Source organism: Egretta garzetta, unplaced genomic scaffold, assembly GCF_000687185.1.
Source record: "Egretta garzetta isolate BGI_Z169 unplaced genomic scaffold, ASM68718v1 scaffold240, whole genome shotgun sequence".
In the NCBI taxonomy this organism is placed as follows: Eukaryota; Metazoa; Chordata; class Aves; order Pelecaniformes; family Ardeidae; genus Egretta; species Egretta garzetta.
Window position 1 is genome coordinate 777,862 of NW_009258480.1, and position 22,863 is coordinate 800,724.

General features: G+C 35.6%; 1 protein-coding gene across 3 annotated transcripts in view; it reads left to right on the forward strand.

The window, feature by feature from the left end:
• The window catches only part of CSMD3 (CUB and Sushi multiple domains 3), a 699,407-nt gene that overhangs the window by 647,976 nt on the left and 28,568 nt on the right, over positions 1-22,863 (forward strand). For all 3 annotated transcript variants that reach the window (XM_009643918.2, XM_009643926.2, XM_035899525.1), the window contains 6 exons: positions 1,199-1,381; positions 3,020-3,196; positions 8,744-8,923; positions 12,678-12,851; positions 16,549-16,722; positions 16,992-17,065. In XM_009643918.2, coding sequence (XP_009642213.1) covers positions 1,199-1,381; positions 3,020-3,196; positions 8,744-8,923; positions 12,678-12,851; positions 16,549-16,722; positions 16,992-17,065 — 962 coding nt within the window. The remainder of the gene's footprint in view (positions 1-1,198; positions 1,382-3,019; positions 3,197-8,743; positions 8,924-12,677; positions 12,852-16,548; positions 16,723-16,991; positions 17,066-22,863) is intronic.

Consider the following 22,863-nt stretch of genomic DNA (forward strand, 5'->3'; position numbering starts at 1 on the left):
CCAGGGCAGGTTTAGGCTAGACATTAGGAAAAACTTCTTGACTGAAAGGGTTGTCAGGCTCTGGAATGGGCTGCCCAGGGAGGTGGTGGAGTCCTCCTCCCTGGAGGTATTTAAAAGAGGGATAGATGGGGTACTTAGGGACATGGTTTGGTGGTGGGATATCAGGGTTAGGTTAAAGGTTGGACTCGATGATCTCAAAGTTCTTTTCCAACCAAAGTGATTCTATGATTGAGTGATTCTAAAACTTAGCTAAGTATCTACTGGTGAAAACATGAACAGCGCAGCTCTAGGAATTCTAGAATTCAACTCTTTTGTTGTCAAATTCAGTAACACAATATCCGTTTATCCCTTATTACATAGAAAACTAGCTTAAAGGCCTTTAAGAAGACAAAACAGCAGATCCTAAGTACATATTAAAAGATTTAAACTGACCTGCTGTGCATTGTTACCTAGAACTTCCTAAAAATTCTCACCATAAATGAATATATAGATGTATAATCTTAGGTGATGATATAATTGTCACTATTATTGTTATTGTTATTATTATTATCATTATTTTAAGGTTGATATGCAACAGATAATAGAAAACATTAACCCTCTATCTTAGAATTTGCTTAACCAGTTCCAGCTGAGGGAGATTTTAGCTATCAGGCAGTCCTGAAGTGAACTTTCAACTTTTCTATTAATCAGGGAAATCTTCATGTCAGATGTACATAACATTATTGACTAAAGCTTTTATTTAATGCTAAAATTTCTACAACTCTAGTGATACTGTAAAACTAGAAGTATTTTATGAACACTTGTTATAGGCAAACAAGAAAATTGTATTTATGATCAGGACCTTGATTTTCCTCAGAATTCTTTATTTTAAATTATAAATTAACATGGTTTTGTAGCTTTCTTTTTGTTTCCTTATTCTTGTTTGATGATTCTGTTCCCAAAATTTAGCATGGTCTCAGGGGAATCTTGAGGTAAGTATAATGTCTGTTCTGTACTTATATAAAATAAATAAAAAGAAATTATTTGAGAATCAAGTAATTTTGTAATTACAGGGATTGTATGGGGGACTCACACCCACTGAGATATGTTTTTTTCTAAAAATATAAATCTATTTATAAATACATAGAAACATATATTTTACATGCAGTATCATAATAATATTTCAAATTTATTCTAATATTTGCACTCCAAATTCTAGGTGATACAGCTGGTTCTTGTGGTGATCCAGGTATCCCTGGTCATGGGTCTAGAGAAGAAAACAATTTTAAAATTAAAAGCACAGTACATTTCAGCTGTGATATTGGATATATCCTGCATGGCTCAGAAGAAAGGACATGTATGGCAAATGGAAGTTGGACAGGAAGACAACCTGAGTGCAAAGGTAAGTCACAGAAGACCCATTCTATTTTTAAACTGCTTTGTTAAAAATGCTAATCAGAAAACCAATTTTACATTGCCAGTTTTGTGTTGTGAATGGTATACAGTTGATTTTTTCCAATAAGTTGTTACACCATATCAATGTCTTGGCATCAGTTGAGAAATCTGAAATCAGTTCGTGTTACCCATGAAATTACATCTTTTCAAAGTTTTGAGAAAAAAAAATATACTGAACTGTTTATTTCTTCTCAATCTTATGTCACATCCACTATATATGTTATCCAGTACAAAAAACTAAACAGAAAAGGAAGTAGATAAGGCCTCTAGAACTAAATTTTTGTTGAAAGATTTTTCCCTTAAAAAACTCACAATCATCTGATTTTTAATTGCAACCATTATACATCTGAATTTCAGAGAAAAGATCTGAGTTTTAGAAAAATGTAAATGTCAGGATTTCATTACATACATCTATGTAATAAATTATTGGCTTTTTTTTTATTAATACTGTTGACATTATTTTTCAATAGAAAAAGAAATGCTGAAACAAATTTATTTGGAAAAAATAATTCTAGAAATTTCAAGCTAGGTGTATTATCATAGAAGAATGCTCTAACAGGATACTTACAGAGGTCAATTTATTACCTTAATTATCTTGATTCAAAAATAGGAAATAATTCCCAACAGACTCTTCTTCAAAGAAAAGCTCCTTGAAAAGCAGAAAATAATTTGAGAACCTGTAGTCTTATTTTCCACTTTATCACTGTTGACTGTTATCTGTATGAAATAGTCATCTCATTTTAAAAACTTATTGCACAAGCTGGTTTTGTAATATCCTTTCTGCTGAATGATTGCCATCCTGACACAACTTGAATATATATATGTGTTTGTCTGTTGGCATCTGAATGGATATGTTTAGCCCAACCAAACTTTCAGCTACTCTTTTTTGATCTTATCTATTACAGAAATTAATTACCCCTTTTACATTTTAAGATTTTTTTGGTGTTATTTTCCCCCTAAGAGTCTCTTGAAATGATGAATCTGGTCATATATATATATATATATATATATATACACATATATGTAGTGCACACACAAGTATATTGTTCTAGTTTAGGTCATATAGATTAGATATATATGTAATCACATAAGAAAGAGACTTTCAAATTCCAAAGTTGAGTGCTGAAAAACTGGGAAACATCAGGCTTACACCTGGCTATGAAATACTAGTTTGACTCTATCCTGTGCTTTGAGTTAGGTAGGAAACATACCTTGGTGATGCTATAAATGCATATATATTATAGATTCAAATTAAATACACAATGATAATTGTAGAATAGGCATTTTTTTTATAATTGAGAGTTTGTCTTTGCAGCTAAACTAGCTTTCCTTTAATGTAGATTTTAAAGTTAAATTCAAAGGCTGTGTTTCCCTAAATACAAAAGGGTAAAAAGAAATAATTCATGAAAACAGTTATTTACTGTACAGCATGCCTTATCTGTAGGTGGTGAAACTTACATTTTTCAGGACAACAGCACAGATTTCTACCACATAACACTGATCACAGCAGGATAGTCGTTAGACATTACTATTTCAAAAATAATTTTTACTACCTTTTAAAAATATTTAACATTTTACTTTATAGCTGTGCAGTGTGGTAATCCAGGAACAACTGCTAATGGAAAAGTATTTCGTATTGATGGAACTACATTCTCTAATTCAGTAATTTATTCATGCATGGAAGGATACATACTTTCTGGATCATCTGTAAGACAATGCACTGCCAATGGAACATGGTCTGGATCCTTGCCAAACTGCACAAGTAAGGCATATCTCTAATGAATAGTCTTTGGTTTTCTCTCCTCTGAAATAAAGTAAAATATAGAAGTTGGATGCAAATAAAATAATTCTTCAGCTTTTTCTTGTACCAATTCATACATAAATTTGCATATTAAATATTTTTTAAAAGTATAGTTCTATGAGAAGATAAAGAATATGTTTTTTTAAAGACAGACATTGTATAGCATAATATATAGACTGCCGTTACAGTTTAAAGGAGTTACATGGTTACATGATCTACCCACTTCAATTCTTTCCTACTATATATCTTATTCTTGTTTATGTTTTGTGATATGTCATATTCAGACATTATTCATTTAATTGCTTTTCTTCATCATGAAAACTTAGCACTATAATATTCTGGTCTTCCAGAGGGCAGAAAATAAAAACCTCGAAATGAACACTTGAGAATTCATTTTCTAGTGACTCTGAGGTCAAAATAGTTGTCCTGCTCTCACATAACATTTTCTGTTTGGCCTCTTCATTAACCTTATACTTGCTTTGGTTACTCAGCTAACAGAAGCTATTTCAGCTTCTCTCACATTCATAATAAGTACATTACAACAATTTATTTTCAAGCCCATCTATTCCTGCTTTAATACATGTCCTAATTAATCTTTTAGTAGCAATTATGAAAATTTTGCATTTATGTGACACATGAGACTGCCTATCATTTTGAGGAAACATATCTTCAGCAGAGGTATAGCAAACTGTTGCTTAAATTTTGAACTAGTACCCTAGTTTTCATAGACTTGTCTACTTTACACACTTATAGCAACCCAAATAGAGACCTGGTACAGGTACTAGCAGTGGCTCTAAAATACCCAGAAATGGAGAGGCATTTTACAGCACTGCAGAAAGGCTGAGGTTGGCAGTCACCTCTGGAGACTGCCTAGTCCAACCCCTCTGCTTGTGGCAGGATCAGCTAAAACAGGTTGCTCAGACCTGTGTCCAGTCTGTATCCTTTTCTACAGGCATTTAATTCTACAGTTCCCTAACACATCTAAATATAAAATGAAATATATATTCTTCATCATACTTAACTTGCTATGTTCTCTCTTATGACAATATCAATTTTAAATCACTAACAGATAGTTAACAAGAGTCAATGGAGAATATTAGCTAAATAGCTAGTTAACAGATCATGAATTATCAGTCCTCTCTCCTGCCAGTTTTATCTCCAAGTCGATAAAATATGCCTGAAGAAGATTATCTATTGTAAGGGAAAATTTTCTCCTAATGATGTCAAAGTGTATCCAAAGCAGTAGAATTGGCAGTGCCAACACACTTTGTGGACAGGACAGGTTGGGTTTTTTTTTCCCTACCTGTCCCTACCATGCTGTTGTGGTTTAACCCCTGTAGGTGGCTAAGCACCACAGGGCTGCTCACTCACTCACTCTCACCCATTGGGATGGGGGAGAGAATAGGAAGGGTAAAAGTGAGGAAGCTCGTGGCTTGAGATAAAGACAGTTTAATAGGGAAAGCAAAGTTGTGCATGCAAGCAAAGCAAAACAAGGAATTCATTCACTCCTTCCCACTGGAAGGCAGGTGTTCAGACATCTCCATGAAAGCAGGGCTCCATCACGCGTAATGGTGATTTGGGAAGACAAACACCACTTCCATTGCTTTTGTTGCTGAGCACAGCATCATATGGTGAGGAATATCTCTTTGGCCAGTTGGAGTCAGTGGTCCCAGCTGTGGCCCCTCATAACTTCTTGAGCACCTCCAGCCTACTCACTGGCAGGACAGTGTGAGAAACAAAGGCAGCCTTGGTGCTGTGCAAGCACTGCTCAGCAATAACTGGAACATCCCTATGTTATCAACACTGTTTCCATCACAAATCCACACCACCATACTAGCTTCTATGAAGAAAATTAACTCTATCACAGCCAAAAGCAGTGCACATGTTCTCCATTTTTTACTGTGACAAGATTTCCCAAAATTTGCTTATTGCCTGTTCAAACCATGGAACCTCATGGAACCATTGTAGGTTTCCAGAGCACCTGTCCCAAGTGGTTGTCACAACACAAAGTAAACAGTAACCTGCAGTGGACCTGGATGTTGGTGTCCGTTTAAGAACCGTGCAGTTTAGAGCTTTTACCAGTCTGATTATCTTTTACTTCCTCACTTGCCCTCAGGGTTATATTTGGGGAATTCTCTGCTGTCTGGGAAGGATGGGTTCAAAGTCCCTTGGTTCATTCTGGGCCACTGCTCCTTTGAAACTCAGGTTGTTATCAGTCAGGGTCATCCCCTGACATTTGTCTCCACACATCTCCTCCTTTTCTTGGATCTTCCCCAATTCCAGACAGGATCTTCACCTTCTTTCTGGGCCTCCAACACCACTCTTAAGGAGACACACAACACATACCAGTGCCCTAATTGGTTGTTCTGTCTCATGTCTCTGTTAAGAGGAAGATTCAGGATATGCCACTTCTGTTTAGTCCAGGTGTTATCAAAATTTAAAGCCAGCCCTTACCTATTACAGGTACCAAGTAATGGGTTGATTCTTGCATATCACTGAAAATGCTGTTTTTTAGAGATAACACTATAAAAAGATAATAGCATAGATAATCTTATGCCCCTTCAGATGCTGGGGGCCCTGGGCAGTGTAGCATCGAACAAGACTCTGACCCACATGCAGCATGACATACAGACCTTGTCCATAGCAAAGATTCTCCCCTTTTTGTTGTTCAAGCTGTTATAGCATTTTCTTACAACTCTATAATTTCTACAGTCAAACAGAAACAATGTTCTCATGAGAACTTCTTGCTGTGTTGCTAGATAAAAAGCAAGGACATGCAGCTGGTGTAACCACTGCTACTGAGTGGGAGCTGCCTGCAGCTCCTCTGTTGCAATGAGCTGGCAGTGGTTGTGCCCTGGCCAAGGGATCTGTGTGGCACTGCACAAGGTCTGAAGGCCACGCTGGATGTGCAGCACAGGCCTGGGGCTCCTCAGGTTGACTGTATTGTGGACCACTGACTTTTGGACGTACAATGGTATTCTGGTCAGGATCTCTATAAAAATTTAAACTGGTTTTGCCTACCACAGTGACTTAAGTGGAGGTGGTCCAAATTTGGGTCATTGGATGGACTGCTTGAGCAGGGGAGCTGGACAAGATGACCTCGTGAGGTCCTTTCCAACCTCACCATTCTGTGATTATCTGACTTTCCGAATCTGTGAACTTCAGAAAATGCCACTGAGCCTCCTAAGTAGTTTCTTTTAGAACCCATGCCACCTCCTTACACTTGCTTTTGTTTTCTTTGAAAGTCAAATGTTGCAGCATAAGAAAAAAGAGCAAAATGAACTTTTCCTTACCACTCTTAACCTGCCTCTTTGAACAGTTCTAATGTTACAATGCAGTAATATGAAGAATGACTCTTTTTTGCCCCTCAGTCTTTTCTTTCCTGCAACTCCTTTCCTATAGTAAGGTAAAGAATAGTAAGTACAGAAGGGCAAAAACACATGAAGGAAAATCAGATCTGTTGGTTTGGTTTTTTTTTTTTATTAATAGTTTGAAAAGTTAATGATAAGAAGATAGAAATTTTGAGAAGGTACAACAATCTAGAGATCTGCTAAAACCATTGTAGCTCTTGCTGTATAACTGTTCAAAGTGAAAGTGTCAGTAGCAGGAAAAGGTACAATCATTACAGTAACAGTAGCAGTAGAAGAAGCAAAAAGCTTATATTAATGACCAAAAGAAAGAAATGGAAACTGTAGGAAGGTGAATGAAAAAGCTGAGAACATGATTTTAGTTGAATAATATAAAATAAATGGATACTTTGTGGAGCTGTTTGATTATATATGGTGTATGGTGTTTGCACATTACTAAATTCACAAGGCAATGAATTGAAATAGTCTTCATACAGTAAAACTAAAGAGATGAAACAAGGATTAGAGAAAAAAGGATAAAGGCAGGAGCATTACGTTGTAGTCCAGTCAAAACAATAGTATAGCTGGAAAAAATATCAAGGATTATTTTAGTTGATTTTGCAACATTAAGGATAGCAAATGGAATATGTCAAATAAAGAAAGGCAGAACATGTAGATTATTTTAGTATACTTGTGTAACTAAGAGAAACAGTTCTGTCTTTCACAGCTCTCTATTTTTTTTAAGAATGACAAAGAAAAAATCTATGACTTTTCAAGTTTAAAAGAAAAAATAGAATTACTGTGTTACCAGGTAAAATTAAATAAGCTCCAGTAAAAAAAATCTCCAACTTTCTTTATTGCTGCACTAGCCACCTTTAGACTAACCCAGATAACCTTGTGGTGTCTTTTATAGTCTCTTCTGTATCCATTGACAGTGCTGTGTGGGACTTTTTTTTTTTTTTTTATTTGATACATGAAGCTTAATTAGTATCTGCTCACTCAGACTGTGATAAACTGTAGAGCAGGCATACTATATAGCTTGGATTCTCAGTTCCCTGATTATTTAGATCAAGAGATTTTGCCAGAGTACACTATAAACATATAGTCATGGGTTTTCTCATTTTGGAAATCAAGATACAGAGAGTGTCCCATTCACATTGGTCATGTTTTGACATTGAGTTAGAAGTAGCCAGGATGTGCTTTCTGCCCAGTAAACTGCGTCCCACATTTTTCCAGAAGTAATAACAATTCTGTAGAGAGATTGTCAAGTTTACTATAAGATAAAATGTAAAATGCATGGGTGTTGTATTTGTGTGAACTAGATTTTTTTCACAGTCTTTGTGTTTTTCCTGAAAGCAACAGCTTTTTATCGTTGCCATTAGGGTTCTCAAGATTTCTTACTCTGAAAACTGTTGCAGAAATTGATAAATCCAATTGACCAGATCTGAGAGAAACTTACATATTTTAACATTATTCTCAGATTATAATGATATAACTCTTTATTAGCTCCATACAAATATTTAATCTCATTAGGAGATTAAATTATTTCCTGACTCAAGAAGTCACAAGAGAGCCACTCCTGCTCATTAAAGTACGATAGGCCAAATTTTGGCATAAGCCATATGCCATGTTTGGGGGTTGCCTTAACATTCTCATCTGTTTATGGACATAGTAACCATGTGAACATTTACAAAGTGGGATCTTTTTGCAGACATATATCTTAAATTTTCCAGACTGTGTTTCCTTTCAAGATGTATCCACGGAAAAGTAAACTAAACAATAGATACTGCTTCTGAACTGATAGGAAAATTTGAGGGTATCAGAGGGTAGTAGTGAAATATGGATTATTTCTTGGTTTATTTTAATTTTATAATCTTGAAATTTTACTGATCAAAATAATACAGTCCATTACTTCTACTCTTGAACAGATGTATTGATGTTCTCCAAATATAACTGTTATACAGCTCCACATGTTGTGTTTGGCAGCTAATTCAGATGACATATATGCTTATCTTTTCTTGATGAAGACAAGATTTATGATACTTTTTCCTTCTCCTTTTTTTGCTCAATAAATTCCGAGTTTTACCCTGTGTTTTTCCCTTCATATATAAATAAATCAGATTTAGGTTTTAAAATCTGTTCCTCAACTATTTACTTGCAGTTATCAGTTGTGGAGATCCAGGAGTCCCAGCCAATGGCATGAGATATGGTGAAGATTATGTTGTTGGACAAAATGTTACTTATATGTGCCAACCCGGTTATACAATGGAATCAAATAGCTCCTTAATTCGCACTTGTACTACCAATGGCACATGGAGTGGAGTAATCCCAACATGCAAAGGTAAAACATTTATTTTGATTGTCAACTATTTCTTCTATAACATTTACATCCACTTTTTATTGAAATAAGTCAGCCAAATATTTCCACAGAAATAAAAGCTTACTGTTAGTATGAATAAAATGAATTGATTTTTTGGCTGCAGGAACAGTGACTTCATCCTTTACTCCTTTTTCCTTTTATTTTTCATACCAGCACAGTATGTTGAACAGTTTTTTGTAGCTTTATAGAACATTTTATTACTTTGATGCTAAACTAAATTAACCAATATGAAATGATGGTGTAGATCCATTAGTTTGTTTAAGTTTAGCATGTCATACCTAAAATGACCTATATGTCCCTGGCTTTAGAAAAAGACCCCTCGAGCACATGATACACACCTTTGGGAAAGGTCTGAATACATACAACTGAACTTAGTCAAAGGCAAATTGTTCTGGGTTACCCTATCCATAATACTAAGATTTTTCTCTGATTTCTCCTTCATTAGATGTGCACCTTTGAGCACCACTGGGGTGTATTGAAGTACTCAGCAAAAAGGCTAAATTGTTCTAGCAAATTTCATAATAAACATTTCTCTGCTTCATGTTATTTCTTCTACTGTGAAAACTGACAGGATTAATCTCAAGATCTTCCTTTTCTCTCTTTTACTAATTGCATTCCTGATTTTTCTGTGTTATTGGATTTTTTAATGCTCTCTATTGAAATTTGAATGTCAAAAAATCTGAACGTTACTGAAAGACCACCTTATCTGTGGCATCAAAGCAACCTTCTCTAAGAAACTCACTTGCTAAACCCTAAAACATCTTCTCTCTAGAGTAATTTTTTTCACTCTTCCTGATACCACAGCTGTAGACAAACAGCATCACTGTTTTGGTGTTTTTTTCTGGATTCACACTATGTCTGATCTCTGTTCTTTTAAAACCTAGTCAGCTAAGTTTGTACTTACTTTGTTCTCATCCATCTTCCTTCTGTTTTTTTTTTTTTTTTTTCAGGAAGTACGGTTCCATACCTGCTCAGCAGTTCTCATTTTCCTCCCCTGAATTCATGCATCAAAACATCAAATATATTTCAAATCTCCACCCCATTTGCAATTACTTTCCTTGCTGAGAAAAATTGTCCCAATATCTTACCAAGTCCAGTTTAATTCTAATTCACCTTTGATAATGTCAGTTTTTAAAGTTATTTTCCCAGCACATTCTTGAGGATGTCAGACTTCAAAATCCTCTTAACAATTCACTTCTTTTTTTCTCTTTTATATTGTGCTCTTACCCAGCTTCAGCTTTAATTACAAACCTGATTTTAAGAACAGAACAGCCATACTTGTCCTGTTGACCAAGAGGCTGTCTGTCTCCCAAGAGTGGCTGTAAGTGAACAGCTAAATATCATAAGACAGAACAAGTATTTATGATATAATCTGCCAGACTCAAATTCTTAAGGACTACAGGACAACTAACTAGGAGCAGGAGATCTAACTCTGATTTGATTCAAATAGAACCATACAAAGCAAGAGTTAGACTGTCAGTTTTAGTGTTGAGTTTTTGAGTCTTTCTGGTTTTAGATCATACATATTTAGGCTTGTATAAATACTAATCACATGCAGAATCTCTGGTGTTCTCAGAATTTTGTTCTACTCCATACAGGTTTTTGTGGGTGCCCTAGATAAGTTAATAAACCCAATTTCTTGGACTGTGTAATTAGAAGTAATATGTAATATGCAGTAGTGTGTTTGAAATGTGTAACAATTAGTTCTACTGTCAGAAGGCAGTTCCAGGGTCCTCTGGTACCATTTAGTTAAAATAATTGGAAAATGAACTGGGCAGACAATGGATTCATAATTGTCGCTGTGCCATTGAAATAGAGGATATAAATAATTCTCTGGCTTTGCCTAGTTGGAAAAGAATGCATGTTCATCTGCAAGTATTCAACTATTCAAGCATTGTCTTGCCTGCAGACTTGCACTGCAATATACTTTCAGCTCTTAAAATTAGAAATGTTGCTGTACATATTTATGGTTAAATCTCTCACCAAAGCATTTAGAGACACATTCTGCCTTGTTGTTGTGTGTTGTTTTATTTTAATTTTTTTCACCCTAAAATTCTGACATTACACCTATTTTAATGCTAATTCTTCTGTCTCCTTTCCTAAATAATGACCAGTATTTCTTCCTTTATATTCAGCTCAGAAGTTAAAACACACAGGTCTTTTTAAAAGGACTAGTTATGAAGCTCTTGGAGAATGCAGACAGACTTTTGCTGCTTAGAGTACTTATTTTGAGTTGCTATTATTAAACCATTCTGAAAGGGTGGCAAAAGCTATCATGTCCTTTTCTGGGTTTGTTGTTTGGTGGGTTTTTTTTAAACTATGAGCCAGAGCAAGAGAAACAGAAATTATAAAAAATAGGTCCTTAAAATTTAGATTTGGTTTACTGACTGGCAAAGGATTATTTGATAGTAACTGTCACCCAGCATTCTCAAACAGCCACAAATGATGCAGCAGAGCATCTTTGTGGTGTAAACAGTTGAGATTCTCTCACTGAAGAGTATAATAAGAATGGAAAGATGGTACATGGTGAACCTTCTGCAGATCACATTCAAATATGCAGTACTCCTGATCTAGTGCCTCTGACTTCTTTTGAGCCTGCAAGATAACAACTGTCTAAACATAAGTTTAAAGGTTATGAGTGCAGTATTTAATTTTCTCTGTTCTTGTGACCTGTGTGTTCTCAGCTTTATTTTGGGTCACCACCTCTTCCCACTTACCCTAACTGTCGCCACGGAATTAAGTTATACTTGTTTCTTTTTCTTGCTTTCTCTCTTGCTACTGAGTTTCTCCCAACTTTTCTAATTTTTATCCCTTTTCTCTTTCTCATTCATACTAGTAACTTTGGCCTAAATTCCCCGTTTCTCTTTTTGATTCAGATTTTTTTTTGTATTTAACTTCTCTTATACTCTTTTTCCTTCAGCTCTCTGTTACTACCCCATTATATAGTGAATAACACTTCTATCTTCACCACTACAGTTATGTCTGCCTATTTCTACTGTCCTGTGGTATATTTCAGTCTTCTTTCCTACAACTGAGAAGGTGTTTCTATTTTTTCCTGGGAGGCCTGGAAATGAGAAACCATATTGAAATACTTCTTTTTGGTCTTCTTAGAGGTAGCAACACTGACAATTTCAAGAGATTGCAAATCCTTAAATTTTATCCCTCTAGCTAGATGCTTTTTGCTGAGCTGCTATTCATAAAGCAAATACTAACCAAACTGTGATACTTAGAAACAGGTTTTCAAGTTGGATGTTGGAACAATCAGCCTGGAATTTCATCTCTGGGCATTAATATCTAGCAAATGCCTAAACTGGTTAAGAGGAAGAAAGTATTTGACTATTATCACTAACTAAAGTATTCTAAGTTGTCTAAATGGACAAACGAAATAATTTTGTAGTATAATACCAGATATAACTTAAGTGTTGTACACTTCATAGTCTCCATACTGATTTTTTAGGTAGTCTTCCTGTTTGGTTTGATGCAGCATCCTGTTTTATTTAAGACACTTCATCAATCAGCCACTGTCTCCTAAATGGAGTAAATCAGAAGTACTAACTTCAGGAAATGTACAAGAATACAGTGAGGAAGATAGCATGTCCTGACTGTATTGTCCTCTAAAAAAAAGGTGAAATTAGCACATATGGTTCTCCTAGTAATTGTGTACACTGGGGATATTTACAGCAGCTGGGCCTAATTATTTTGAATATTATTGCAGCTGTTACCTGCCCAACTCCTCCGCAGATCTCTAATGGAAGGTTGGAAGGAACAAACTTGGACTGGGGATTTAGCATTAGCTATGTCTGTTCTCCAGGATACGAACTCTCTTTTCCCGCTGTTTTGACTTGTGTTGGGAATGGAACATGGAGTGGCGAAGTACCTCAGTGCTTGCGTATGTATTTACTTTATGGTCCTGTATTTCTTTATTCAACTGTAGTGCTTTTTTCCCCTTTAAAGTTCACCTTTTTTTTTCTATTTTTTTCCCTACCCAGCAGTGGCTCAGTTAATTTCAAACCTGGGACAAGTACAATATTTCTGTATTTTCCGAAATTGTAACATAGCGTGTAAATTGGAGAAGACATAGAATGTCTGTAAATCCTTTGTGAGCATATAGAAAGCCTTAAACACAAACACAAAACCAAATATTACAGGCAATGTGTATCAAATGATCCAAGGCAAAACAAGATTAAGAGGTGCTGTCTTGTTTTCAGATCCAGCTACATATAGAATAGGGGAAGTTTCATTATAGTCTTTTATTTTCTCATTACTCATCCTAAACTTTCTCTGATGTCACAGAGAGGTTTTTTCTGTTTGTAATGTTGACTAGGCCCCAGGGTAGCTCCTTGGCAATTGTCTATTTTTCCCCTTACACTAAATTAAGTTATATGTTTTATGCAGTCAATTTTCTTAACCTAAAAGTTATAACACTGATGGATTTTTATATTGCTACAAATTTCATTACGATAGCAAATGTGGCTTTTTCTTCAGGTTGGTGTTATTCCACTCATTATTTAAAAAATCTTTTTAAAGAAGTGATTGTGATGCTTCTGAGAGATATTCAATTGATTGCACTGAAGAAGGAGGTTCTGTAGTTATTTGTAGAATAACTATACCACTGAAATTCTTTAATGGTCTTGAGCAAGGAGTCTAACTTTAAGAGGATAATTTCATCTTTGTGGATTTACAGTTTCTGAAGTCTAATTCAAGCTTGCCAAGTAGCTGAGCTTGCCAGGTAGCTTGCTAAATGTTGCAAAATACAGTTCTCCATTCTTTTACAATTTTTTGCATTCTTCGTCTCTACTTTTCAAAAATATTCTCTGTTTTGGCTATATTCTACTGATATGAAACCATATAATACAGATGATATTTTCTTTTTCTTCTAATTACATTCTCCTATCATAAACAACAGTTTCTTAGTGCTGCTGAAACTGTATGTGCCAGAGCTGGAACATGGTGAAAGGCATTGTTTCTGGAAGAAAAAAAACCTCCACCATTTGTTAAGTTCTCTAGATGGAGCTTTTCTACAGACCACTATATTATGAACATCAGTGACCATGAAAAATTCTTTTCATCATTTGTTCTTGATTGAAATATTATGTGCTTACAGTCACTTTAATAACACAAGCTATTTGTCATCTTTGAGGTTGGAATACTCAGTACTGAAACATACTCTGAAAAAAGGGGCTCCACCTTTAAACTTTTTAAAAGGTATAGTTAGCACAGAATGCAGCTGCCTGGGAATTAAAAGCTGTTTCATGCAGAGATTACATTAACTGAATGTTGTTGATGTGCAGTGGTTACCCATTGGCTTGCAACAGAAATCAATTGGCAGCCAGTGCTTGTCAAAGAGCTTAAACTAGCTGCCATCTGGCAGAAATGAGAGGGAGCTGGTGAAAGTCATTTTCAATGAGCATTCTTTAAGCAGTTCTTGACAGCAGAAATGTAATTCTCAGCTTGCTTCCTTAGACCCTGTAGCTGAAGGTATGCAAGGTAGTTATGATACAGAATAATTATTCAGAATGGAATATGGTCATGTCTTTGGTTGAATATTTGTCATCTATGACCTAGTAAATTTGTCTGCTTAATTATTCATATAATAATTTGAGTAAAGAATGGCTGTTTTTACAAGCTTGGGAATAGATGGCAAAAAAAATATAGGCCTATGCCTGAAAATTCCTAACTGCAGGTATAACTTGCTCTTAATCAATTAAATGTCTTTGAAGAATGAGACTGGCCTCACAGCCTCAGTGCCAGAGCTCTGCAGTCCTGTCTCTGTTAAAGGCTTTCAGAGTCATTACGGAAATACTTCCGTTGGGAGTGGGAGCACTCACAGAGCTTCCAGTTTGCTGCAACTTTAGTTTGTTCTGTAGTGCCCTGTTCCAATATCAGAGGAAAACTGCTGTGTTTTACCATGGTGCCTGGTTTCCATGGTTACCTATATAGAAGGCAGATATTCACTAGCTATGTAATGATTGAGTAAAGCTGACTGACAACTATGTGGTGGAGTTTACTTAGTTTTATAAAAAAATTATAAACTTACTGAAAAAAAAATTTTTAATGTGAGGATTTTTTTTTCCTTGAGAGTGGTTGCTATTTTGTTGGTACAAAGAACTGTCCTGGAGACAATTTCAAGCCTCTGTGTTAAATATCTACAAGTATTTCAAAGTCTCCGTGTTGAAATTCTGTGTTTCATGTATTTTCAATTTAAGACTTCCACAGACCTTGCTAATGAAAACATAAACTACAACCACAATCTGTCAATCACACAGTGAGGTACATTGAGTGACATTATTCCCAATTCATACAACTTTTCACAATTTAACCTATAATTCTACAGACAGTCCCATTCCACTTTAAGCCATGAAATTGTATACATTTCTGGTATGATATTGATTAAGCCCTTTTTCTTCAATAACTTGTGTGTGCATGGATTTCCAGTACAGTCAGTGACTGCAGTAAGAGGTGGAGGGCAGGAGCATTCCTTGTGAGCAGATCCTTTGGAAAGCTTAAGGCAGAGGTGACAAAGATGGAGATATTAGAAATTTATTTTGAAGGTGATTGTTTAAGAGATGTAATTTAAATTTTGTTTGTAGAAGAGAAAGATGGAGCACAAAATTCCAATGTCTCTACAACATGCCTTTTTAGAAATATGTCACTGCACACAGCTGGGTTAGTGGGGTTTTTTTTGTGTGTATTACAGCATTTTTTGTTATGAAATTTTACACAACAATATTGGAATTCATGGTGTGTCAGGGAATAATATAGCCTAATGATGCAGGGTTTACAACAGCTGATTGCATTTCCTGAATTCAAAATCCAGCTTCTGACAATACTCAGTACTTTATCCTGAAGAAGGCAGACAGTATATTTGCCAGCAGTGCATTTACAGTTATGCTATGCTGTAGAGATGAGAAATCTTCAGGTATAAAGTAAAAAGATCAATTTAAGAATATGTTCTTGCCAGTCAAATTTGTCCTGCCTAATAACAGCTTACTAGTGTTTGTTTTACTTATTGTTGCGGAAATTTCTTTACTATGGGAACTTTTTTTGTTAGCTATGCTAACTTTCAAGTGTAGTACTTCCATACATACCAAATCTTAACTTTCAGTGAAGGATGAGGAAGTAAGAGTTTATGATTCCTAAAATTTGTATGACAAATCCTTTAATTAGACAAAATTGTTGAGCACTGGGTAGGTGGCAGAAAGCAGGAGAGGACATGACATGAAGGTTTAGTACACTCTCTGATTGCTCTCTATAGGAGGATTTGCAGATTGATGTGGTTTGGGGCAGAGATGAGTTGTCAATATTTGGGCCTTAATAAAATAAGTGTGTAACCTTGAGTGTCAACTTCAAGCTACTGACCAAACCCTCTATGTAGGCATTTTGAATAGCTAGCAAAACTACTGCAAACTGAAACAGACTAAAGATTGGCTATCTAGTCTCTCTTTTAATTCCTAATTAATTGTTTCTGTCTTTGACCTGTGTTTAATAAAATAAATATAAAACTGCTTGACTGAGTCCAGGTAAGTGTTATTTTTTTATATTTTAATAAATGACACATTCCTTTTCTATCATGTTTTTTCTCACAGCAAAATTTTGTGGTGACCCTGGAATACCTGCTCAAGGGAAAAGAGAAGGCAAAAGCTTCATCTATCAGTCAGAAGTCTCTTTCAGCTGCAATCCTCCTTTTATTTTGGTTGGCTCCAGCACCAGGATTTGCCAAGCAGACGGCACGTGGAGTGGTTCTTCTCCTCGATGCATAGGTAAGTTTACACTCATATTAGTGAATTTTTTTGAAATGTTTATTATTCCTTTTCTTCCTAAGTCAATCTAGGAGTTTTCAGCTATTTTGAATTACGCTGGTGTTAGTCTATACTCTCTAAGAATCAAGTAACTTTATTTTTGTTTCTCTCATTGGTTTATTGCATGTTGTTGAACAAGCTTAATTTTGTGATACATTCATGTATTTCATTAAAATATTGTAATTTGTTTTGCCTTTAATTTTTTTTATTTTATTTTATTTTTTTTTAAGAACCTACTCGCACAGCATGTCAAAATCCAGGAGTCCCAAGGCATGGGTCACAAAATAACACATTTGGCTATCAGGTAGAGTGTACTATTTTTTATTAACTTGCATATTAAAATATTTTTATACTACTTCAAAGTCTAGAAACTTCTGATTAGAGGTCCAGAAACTGCTTATGCCTTGTAAGAGCTGATTTCTGTAGTGTTGCCATGTTTCCTTATTTTTAGCTGTTGGATTGCATTGACCTTGCGTCCCTATTAACAATGTGCTATGTGTAACCCTGGTGATCAAGTTCTGCTTGGTTTCATCTTGAAGGAGTTCGGTATCTCTCTATCAATATATACATGCTCCCTAATATTTATCAAGTAACGTTTTTCTCCTTAAAAGTTTGTGTACTCTGTGCTAAACTGCAAGTGTAGACATAATCTAAAAAACAGGATTTTTTTTTTCCCTGAGAGCAATTCTGTTGTTACTTTTGGAAATTATATGAACACAAATGTATCACAGAGTCACAGATGCTGGCATGTACCTCTAGAGAGCTTCTAGTTCAAGCCCCCCTCTCAAAGCAAGGTGAGCTAGAACAGATTGATCAAGGCTGTGTCCAGGTGGTTTTGAATAGTTCCAGGGATGGAGACTCCACAGCCCCTCTGGGCAACCTGTTCCCAGTGAAATTGCTTTTTCTTATTTTTAAACAGAATTTCCTATTTTTCAATTTGTGTCTATTTCCTCTTGTCCTGTCGCTGGGTGCCACTGAAAAAAAGTGTTTCTCTGTCCCCATTCCTGCCCCTAGTAGGTTTTAATACACACTGATAACATTCCCCCTGAGTCTTTTCTTCTGCAGACTGGACAATCCCAGCTCTTTCAGCCTCTCCTTGTATGCCAGATGTTCTAGTCCCTTAATCACCTTTGTGGCCCATCTTTGGACTCAATGCAGTATGTCCCTGTCTCCCTTGCACTGCTGAGCCCATACTGGACCCAGCACCCACTTGTGTCTCACCAGTGCTGAGCAGAGGGGAAGAATCACCTCCCTCGACCTCCTGGCAATGCTCTGCCTGTTGCAGCCCTGGAGACTGTTAGCTGCCTTTTCTACAAGGGTGTGTTGTGGCAAATGGTGTTTGCATATACTTCTGTTGGAAATAGAACTGTGAAACAGAAAATGCTCCTGAATTTCCCATTTTCTGAATCACTGAGACATTTCATGGGTGAATGGTGTACACATGCAAAAATGTGCCCTATAATTTGCTAGGAATCTGACAAGGCAGCTGCAAACGAACTAAGAGAGAGTCTTAACTATTCTGCTACATCTGTGTTTGGTGTTAGGGCTAAAAACTCCAGACATGTGAGGATGGCTAGGTATGTTGTGGTAGAAGAGTAAGCTAGCAGCTCCCCAGTTGTACGTGGTGCCTGTCTAGTAGCAGGAGTTAAATAAAAACTGCAGATTGCCAGAAATGCAAGAAAGGGTTGATTGAAATTTGAACAGATTTACAAGACGAAATTAGCTTTTAAAAGCAAAGTTTGTAGCTAAAGAATTTTCAAAGTTTCATGGCCAAAAGTCTCTTTGGTTTGTCATTTGGTGGCCTTTACACAATACTCCTCCTGCTTAGTGATTGTTTTAGATATCTTTGGGTTTTCAGATTTTGATAAATCACAATCATATGCAACTGGTAATATAATTGTCTGTTTTCTCCAAGGAATGGAGTCCTGTTTTGTGCCAAGATAGAATATGCAAAGGCAGTCCTTGGGCTACAATATTATGCTAGAGGGCAACTCTTTATTCAACTGTGTAAGAAATGAATCATTGCAATGACCATTTTCTACAATTTTATTGTCATAGTTACAGCATATTAATGAGCTTTCTGTCACTGAAGAAGATAATGCACTTTCTCCTTTGTGGTGTAGTTGTTGTAGCCGTGAATGAAAGCATCACTCACAGCTAGCATGGAACTCTCAGAATACCAGGCAAAATGTCAGCTGATAAATAATTTCTAAAAGAAGTGTAGCTTCTGGCAGATTTTACAACTTTGATCCCACAGTTGTAAGGTTAGTGCCTAGCAGATTTGAACTGTATGACCTATAGTCTCCTTACTAGCCAGCAACTTATCCTCAGGCTCACATAGTGAATTTAGTTTTATACAGTAACTAAGCATCTGCATGCAATTTCTGATTGCTCTAAATATCATTTCTTAGTTAATACAGAGCAGGGTAGGAATATCATCCGTACAAATGAAGCTGAGTTTAGCTCTTCATTGGGTGGAAATGACAATGAAAATGATCAGTTCTAGACAAGCTATTGTCTGTAGATCCTGGAAAGAAATACTACATTACTATATATTCAATAATGTAGTGACTTGTTTAAACCACAAACATATTATAAATCAACTTATATTATGCTATAATTAACTTCCTGTATGAATGGGATAATAATGATTTTTGCTTCCATCCATAGGAAAAAGGTAAAGAATAATTCTAAATTATACCAAAATACTGAAGATGAGATAGCTTTGATTTTCTTTTGACTGATAGATCCTTTGTTTACCATTTTAAACAGTAGACCAAAAGAGCTTATGCAAGATTAAGCAAAATGTTTTTCAGTTGGAAAATACATAACAAGAGTTGTTACTGTTGAATATATAGGATGGTTTTCTGACTCTAACCCAGGGTGTTGGGTTTTTTTCTCTTCTGGGGATGTGTGGGGGTGGGTTTTTTTATAGTTTGGGGTTTTTTTTTTTTGTTTTTTCAAACTCTCTTAAATACTTCACATTTAAACTAATATAAATAGGGTCACTTAAATTACTTAATTGTTAAGTTTCAAATGTATGTTTCTGTCTCATAAAAAAACCAAGCTGTAGCCGGTTAGTAGAATTCAAGTCTTCATATGTGGAGTCCTGTTTTAAATGCTTTTCAACAAATGACAATACCTCCTCTTTTACCTGACTGTATTACTGACTGTCACTTGCTTTTCACAATACTAATGTCAAGTCATGAACTTCCACAGCCCTTTTTTTTTATTCTTGTTGTTTCCTCTACTCTTGATTATCTGTTTTCCTATCTCATTGATTGCATTGAAAGTTCAGGCATACACAATGTAATCCTAGGCTTGACTGAAAAGTGTATCAAAAACTGACCTCCTGGAGCCTACACTAACAAAAGCACAAATATCACCACCTAACATTTGAATGGTTAAATAGGAGCTTTGTAACAATGAGGTAAAAGAATTTTACATGGATTTTATTGTTCAGTATTGAATTCAGCAGGCAGAAGCAGATCAGGTTCTTGAGTGTTCAAATAACATCAAAATATCAGTTTTAGTGCTACTTGGATATCAGGCATGGCATGTAAATGAGTAGCATCACCTGCTTTAATTATTATGAATATGTACTTCCAGGATGTTTACCTTTCATCTGAGATTTTTTATTTGACACATCTACCTTAACAGTGTGTTACAATGAAGACAAAATATCTTTAGAACTTAGTGAATACTGACTTCATCTGTAATCTGGAAAATAAATTGCTCCTTGGAAAGAAACTGTGGTTTTGAAATATTTCTTCAGATATATTGCTAGTAACATAGAAAAATTGCTTATGGCACTTTCACCATAAGCTGTTAGCACAAGATACCACTGAACTGAAGAAACAGTTTAGAACTGCTTAGACCGATCAGTCATATATGTAAGATTTATTATTTCTCATAATTTTCCAACATAAGTTTTTTGTAGAAGTTCAGCTATTTTCCCGTACATTAAAGACTGAATGGACCCAAAGGGCAGTCTGAATTTAGAAAGGAAAATAGCCATATTACTGTAGTGGTAGCCCTGTGTTAGCTCTTGGGTTCTATTTTACAAAATGCCATATGAAATTTGATCTGCAGATGTGGGGCAACCTTGCAAATTATTTCCTTCTGTGAATGTAATGCTTATAAAAACTTTAGTGTTGATTGAATTGTGGGATAAAATTGCAAGAGAAGCGCTCTTCTACCAAAGTACAGCTGTCTCCATTAGCACAGTTGGCATCGTCAATGCATCAATGAAAAAGTAATTTAAGCCTTACCAGACACCACATAATTTTCCTGGTTCCTTCTGCTTCTCAGGATCCTGAGGTCTGTGGCTTCAGCCTGATGTCAGTGGGGGATGTTAGTATCAGAATCTGAAGCGCTTCACTGGCAGGAATGTGCTTTTGACTTTTTTTCCCTGTTTTGGTTTTTTTTTTTTTTGGTGTTGTCTCTGCCATTCTTGATTCACCTGGGCTTACTTATAATGTTTCTAACATACTTTTAAACCATTCACACTGCAGCTCTTCATTGCATTTCAATCTACTCTATAAGGCACATTTCACCTATGTGAGATACTTGTTCTTTTTCACCCCTGAAACCTGATTCTGTCCAGGTTTACATTTCTTTAAGAGACTATGGGTGAGTTGTTCATAGCAACGGGATCTCCAGTGCTAAGCCTGTGTCACACCGCTTTTCATACCCACATCTGTTGTCTTCACAGTATCCTGTGTCTCCATTTGTCAAGACCTTTGTTATTATTGCAGTGCCAGGCCTGTATTTCTCTGTACCACATCGCATTAGCAGTAAATAGCTCATTCTGCACATAATGGCTTCTTGTTGCTACTAAGGATATAAAGTTGTGACTGTATCATACAAAGATAAAGAAGGGCATAAAAATTAGTCATAGACACCTGATCATAAGAAAATTTCACATTACAGCTAAACCAAGTTTAAAAACAAAACAAAACAAAACAAAACTCTGGGTTTTTTTCTCTTCTGGGGGTGTGTGGGGGTGGGTTTTTTTATAGTTTGTTTTTTTTTTGTTTGTTTTGGAGAAGCTTGTTAGAGTATCTTCGTGTTCTCTCATAAACTGAAGTCTAAGAAAAACTTCATCATAGAGTAACTCATGAAAGTTAGAAATATCTTCTATTCTTATAAGGAATACAAGGATAATAATTTGTTATTATTTTTATGTTTATTCTACATAATTATTATATTATTTTGGTGAAAAAATGTATCTAGAGTACTATCCTATTCTATAGGATAAATCCTATAAATGGATGCAGCTTGATATTTAAGCATTTTCTTCTCAGATTGTTATTTCGCTTATTAGATAATAGCAAATATGTGGTCTTTAGTTCTTAGCAAAAGGAAAAGTTAGTGATGTTGATTTTTGGGAATATCCAAACCATAACTGACACTATGGAAAAAGCAGCTATGGAACAGAGATGATCAAGCAGTATACAAGGAAACCCTTTTTTTTCAAGATTGGATGCAAACACTGTTGCACGTAGAGCAGTTCTTCCCTAAAACCAGAGAGTACAGTGAACAAAGATATTTTGGCTGCTTCCCTAGCTCTCCCCACTAGTGCTTCTATTCAAGCTGTATAACAAAAAAATTGAACAATTTAGAATATCTCAAGACTGGGAATGTTATAAGACCATAGAAGGCTATATTGTAGCGCCACCTGGTGCCTCTGGCTCAAGAATATTGCAAATAGACTTCCCCAAATGTAATTTTAAAATTACTTTTTATGGTTTTGTTTTTAATAATTACATATTGCTTTTAAGATTTTGGGTTTTTTAGGAGTAGGGATGCTCATTGCTTTTTTTATTTATTCAGTATCTTGAATAGCATGGCAGTACTTCTAAAAACATCTTCACCACTTGAGTAACTATTGTATTTTTTGATGTTACTTTTGGGTCTTAAATATATAAAGGTTGCATTTCCCTAACAAGGATAATACAGGTGACAGCCAAAAGGAGGAAATAAGGAAAAAGGTTTCACTAGTAGATACCGGTTTGGATAGAAAAGTTGGTATTGGAACAACAGATTGCAATGTCAACAATGGTTTGTTTTGAGTTGTGTTTGTTTGCTGTGGGATTTTTT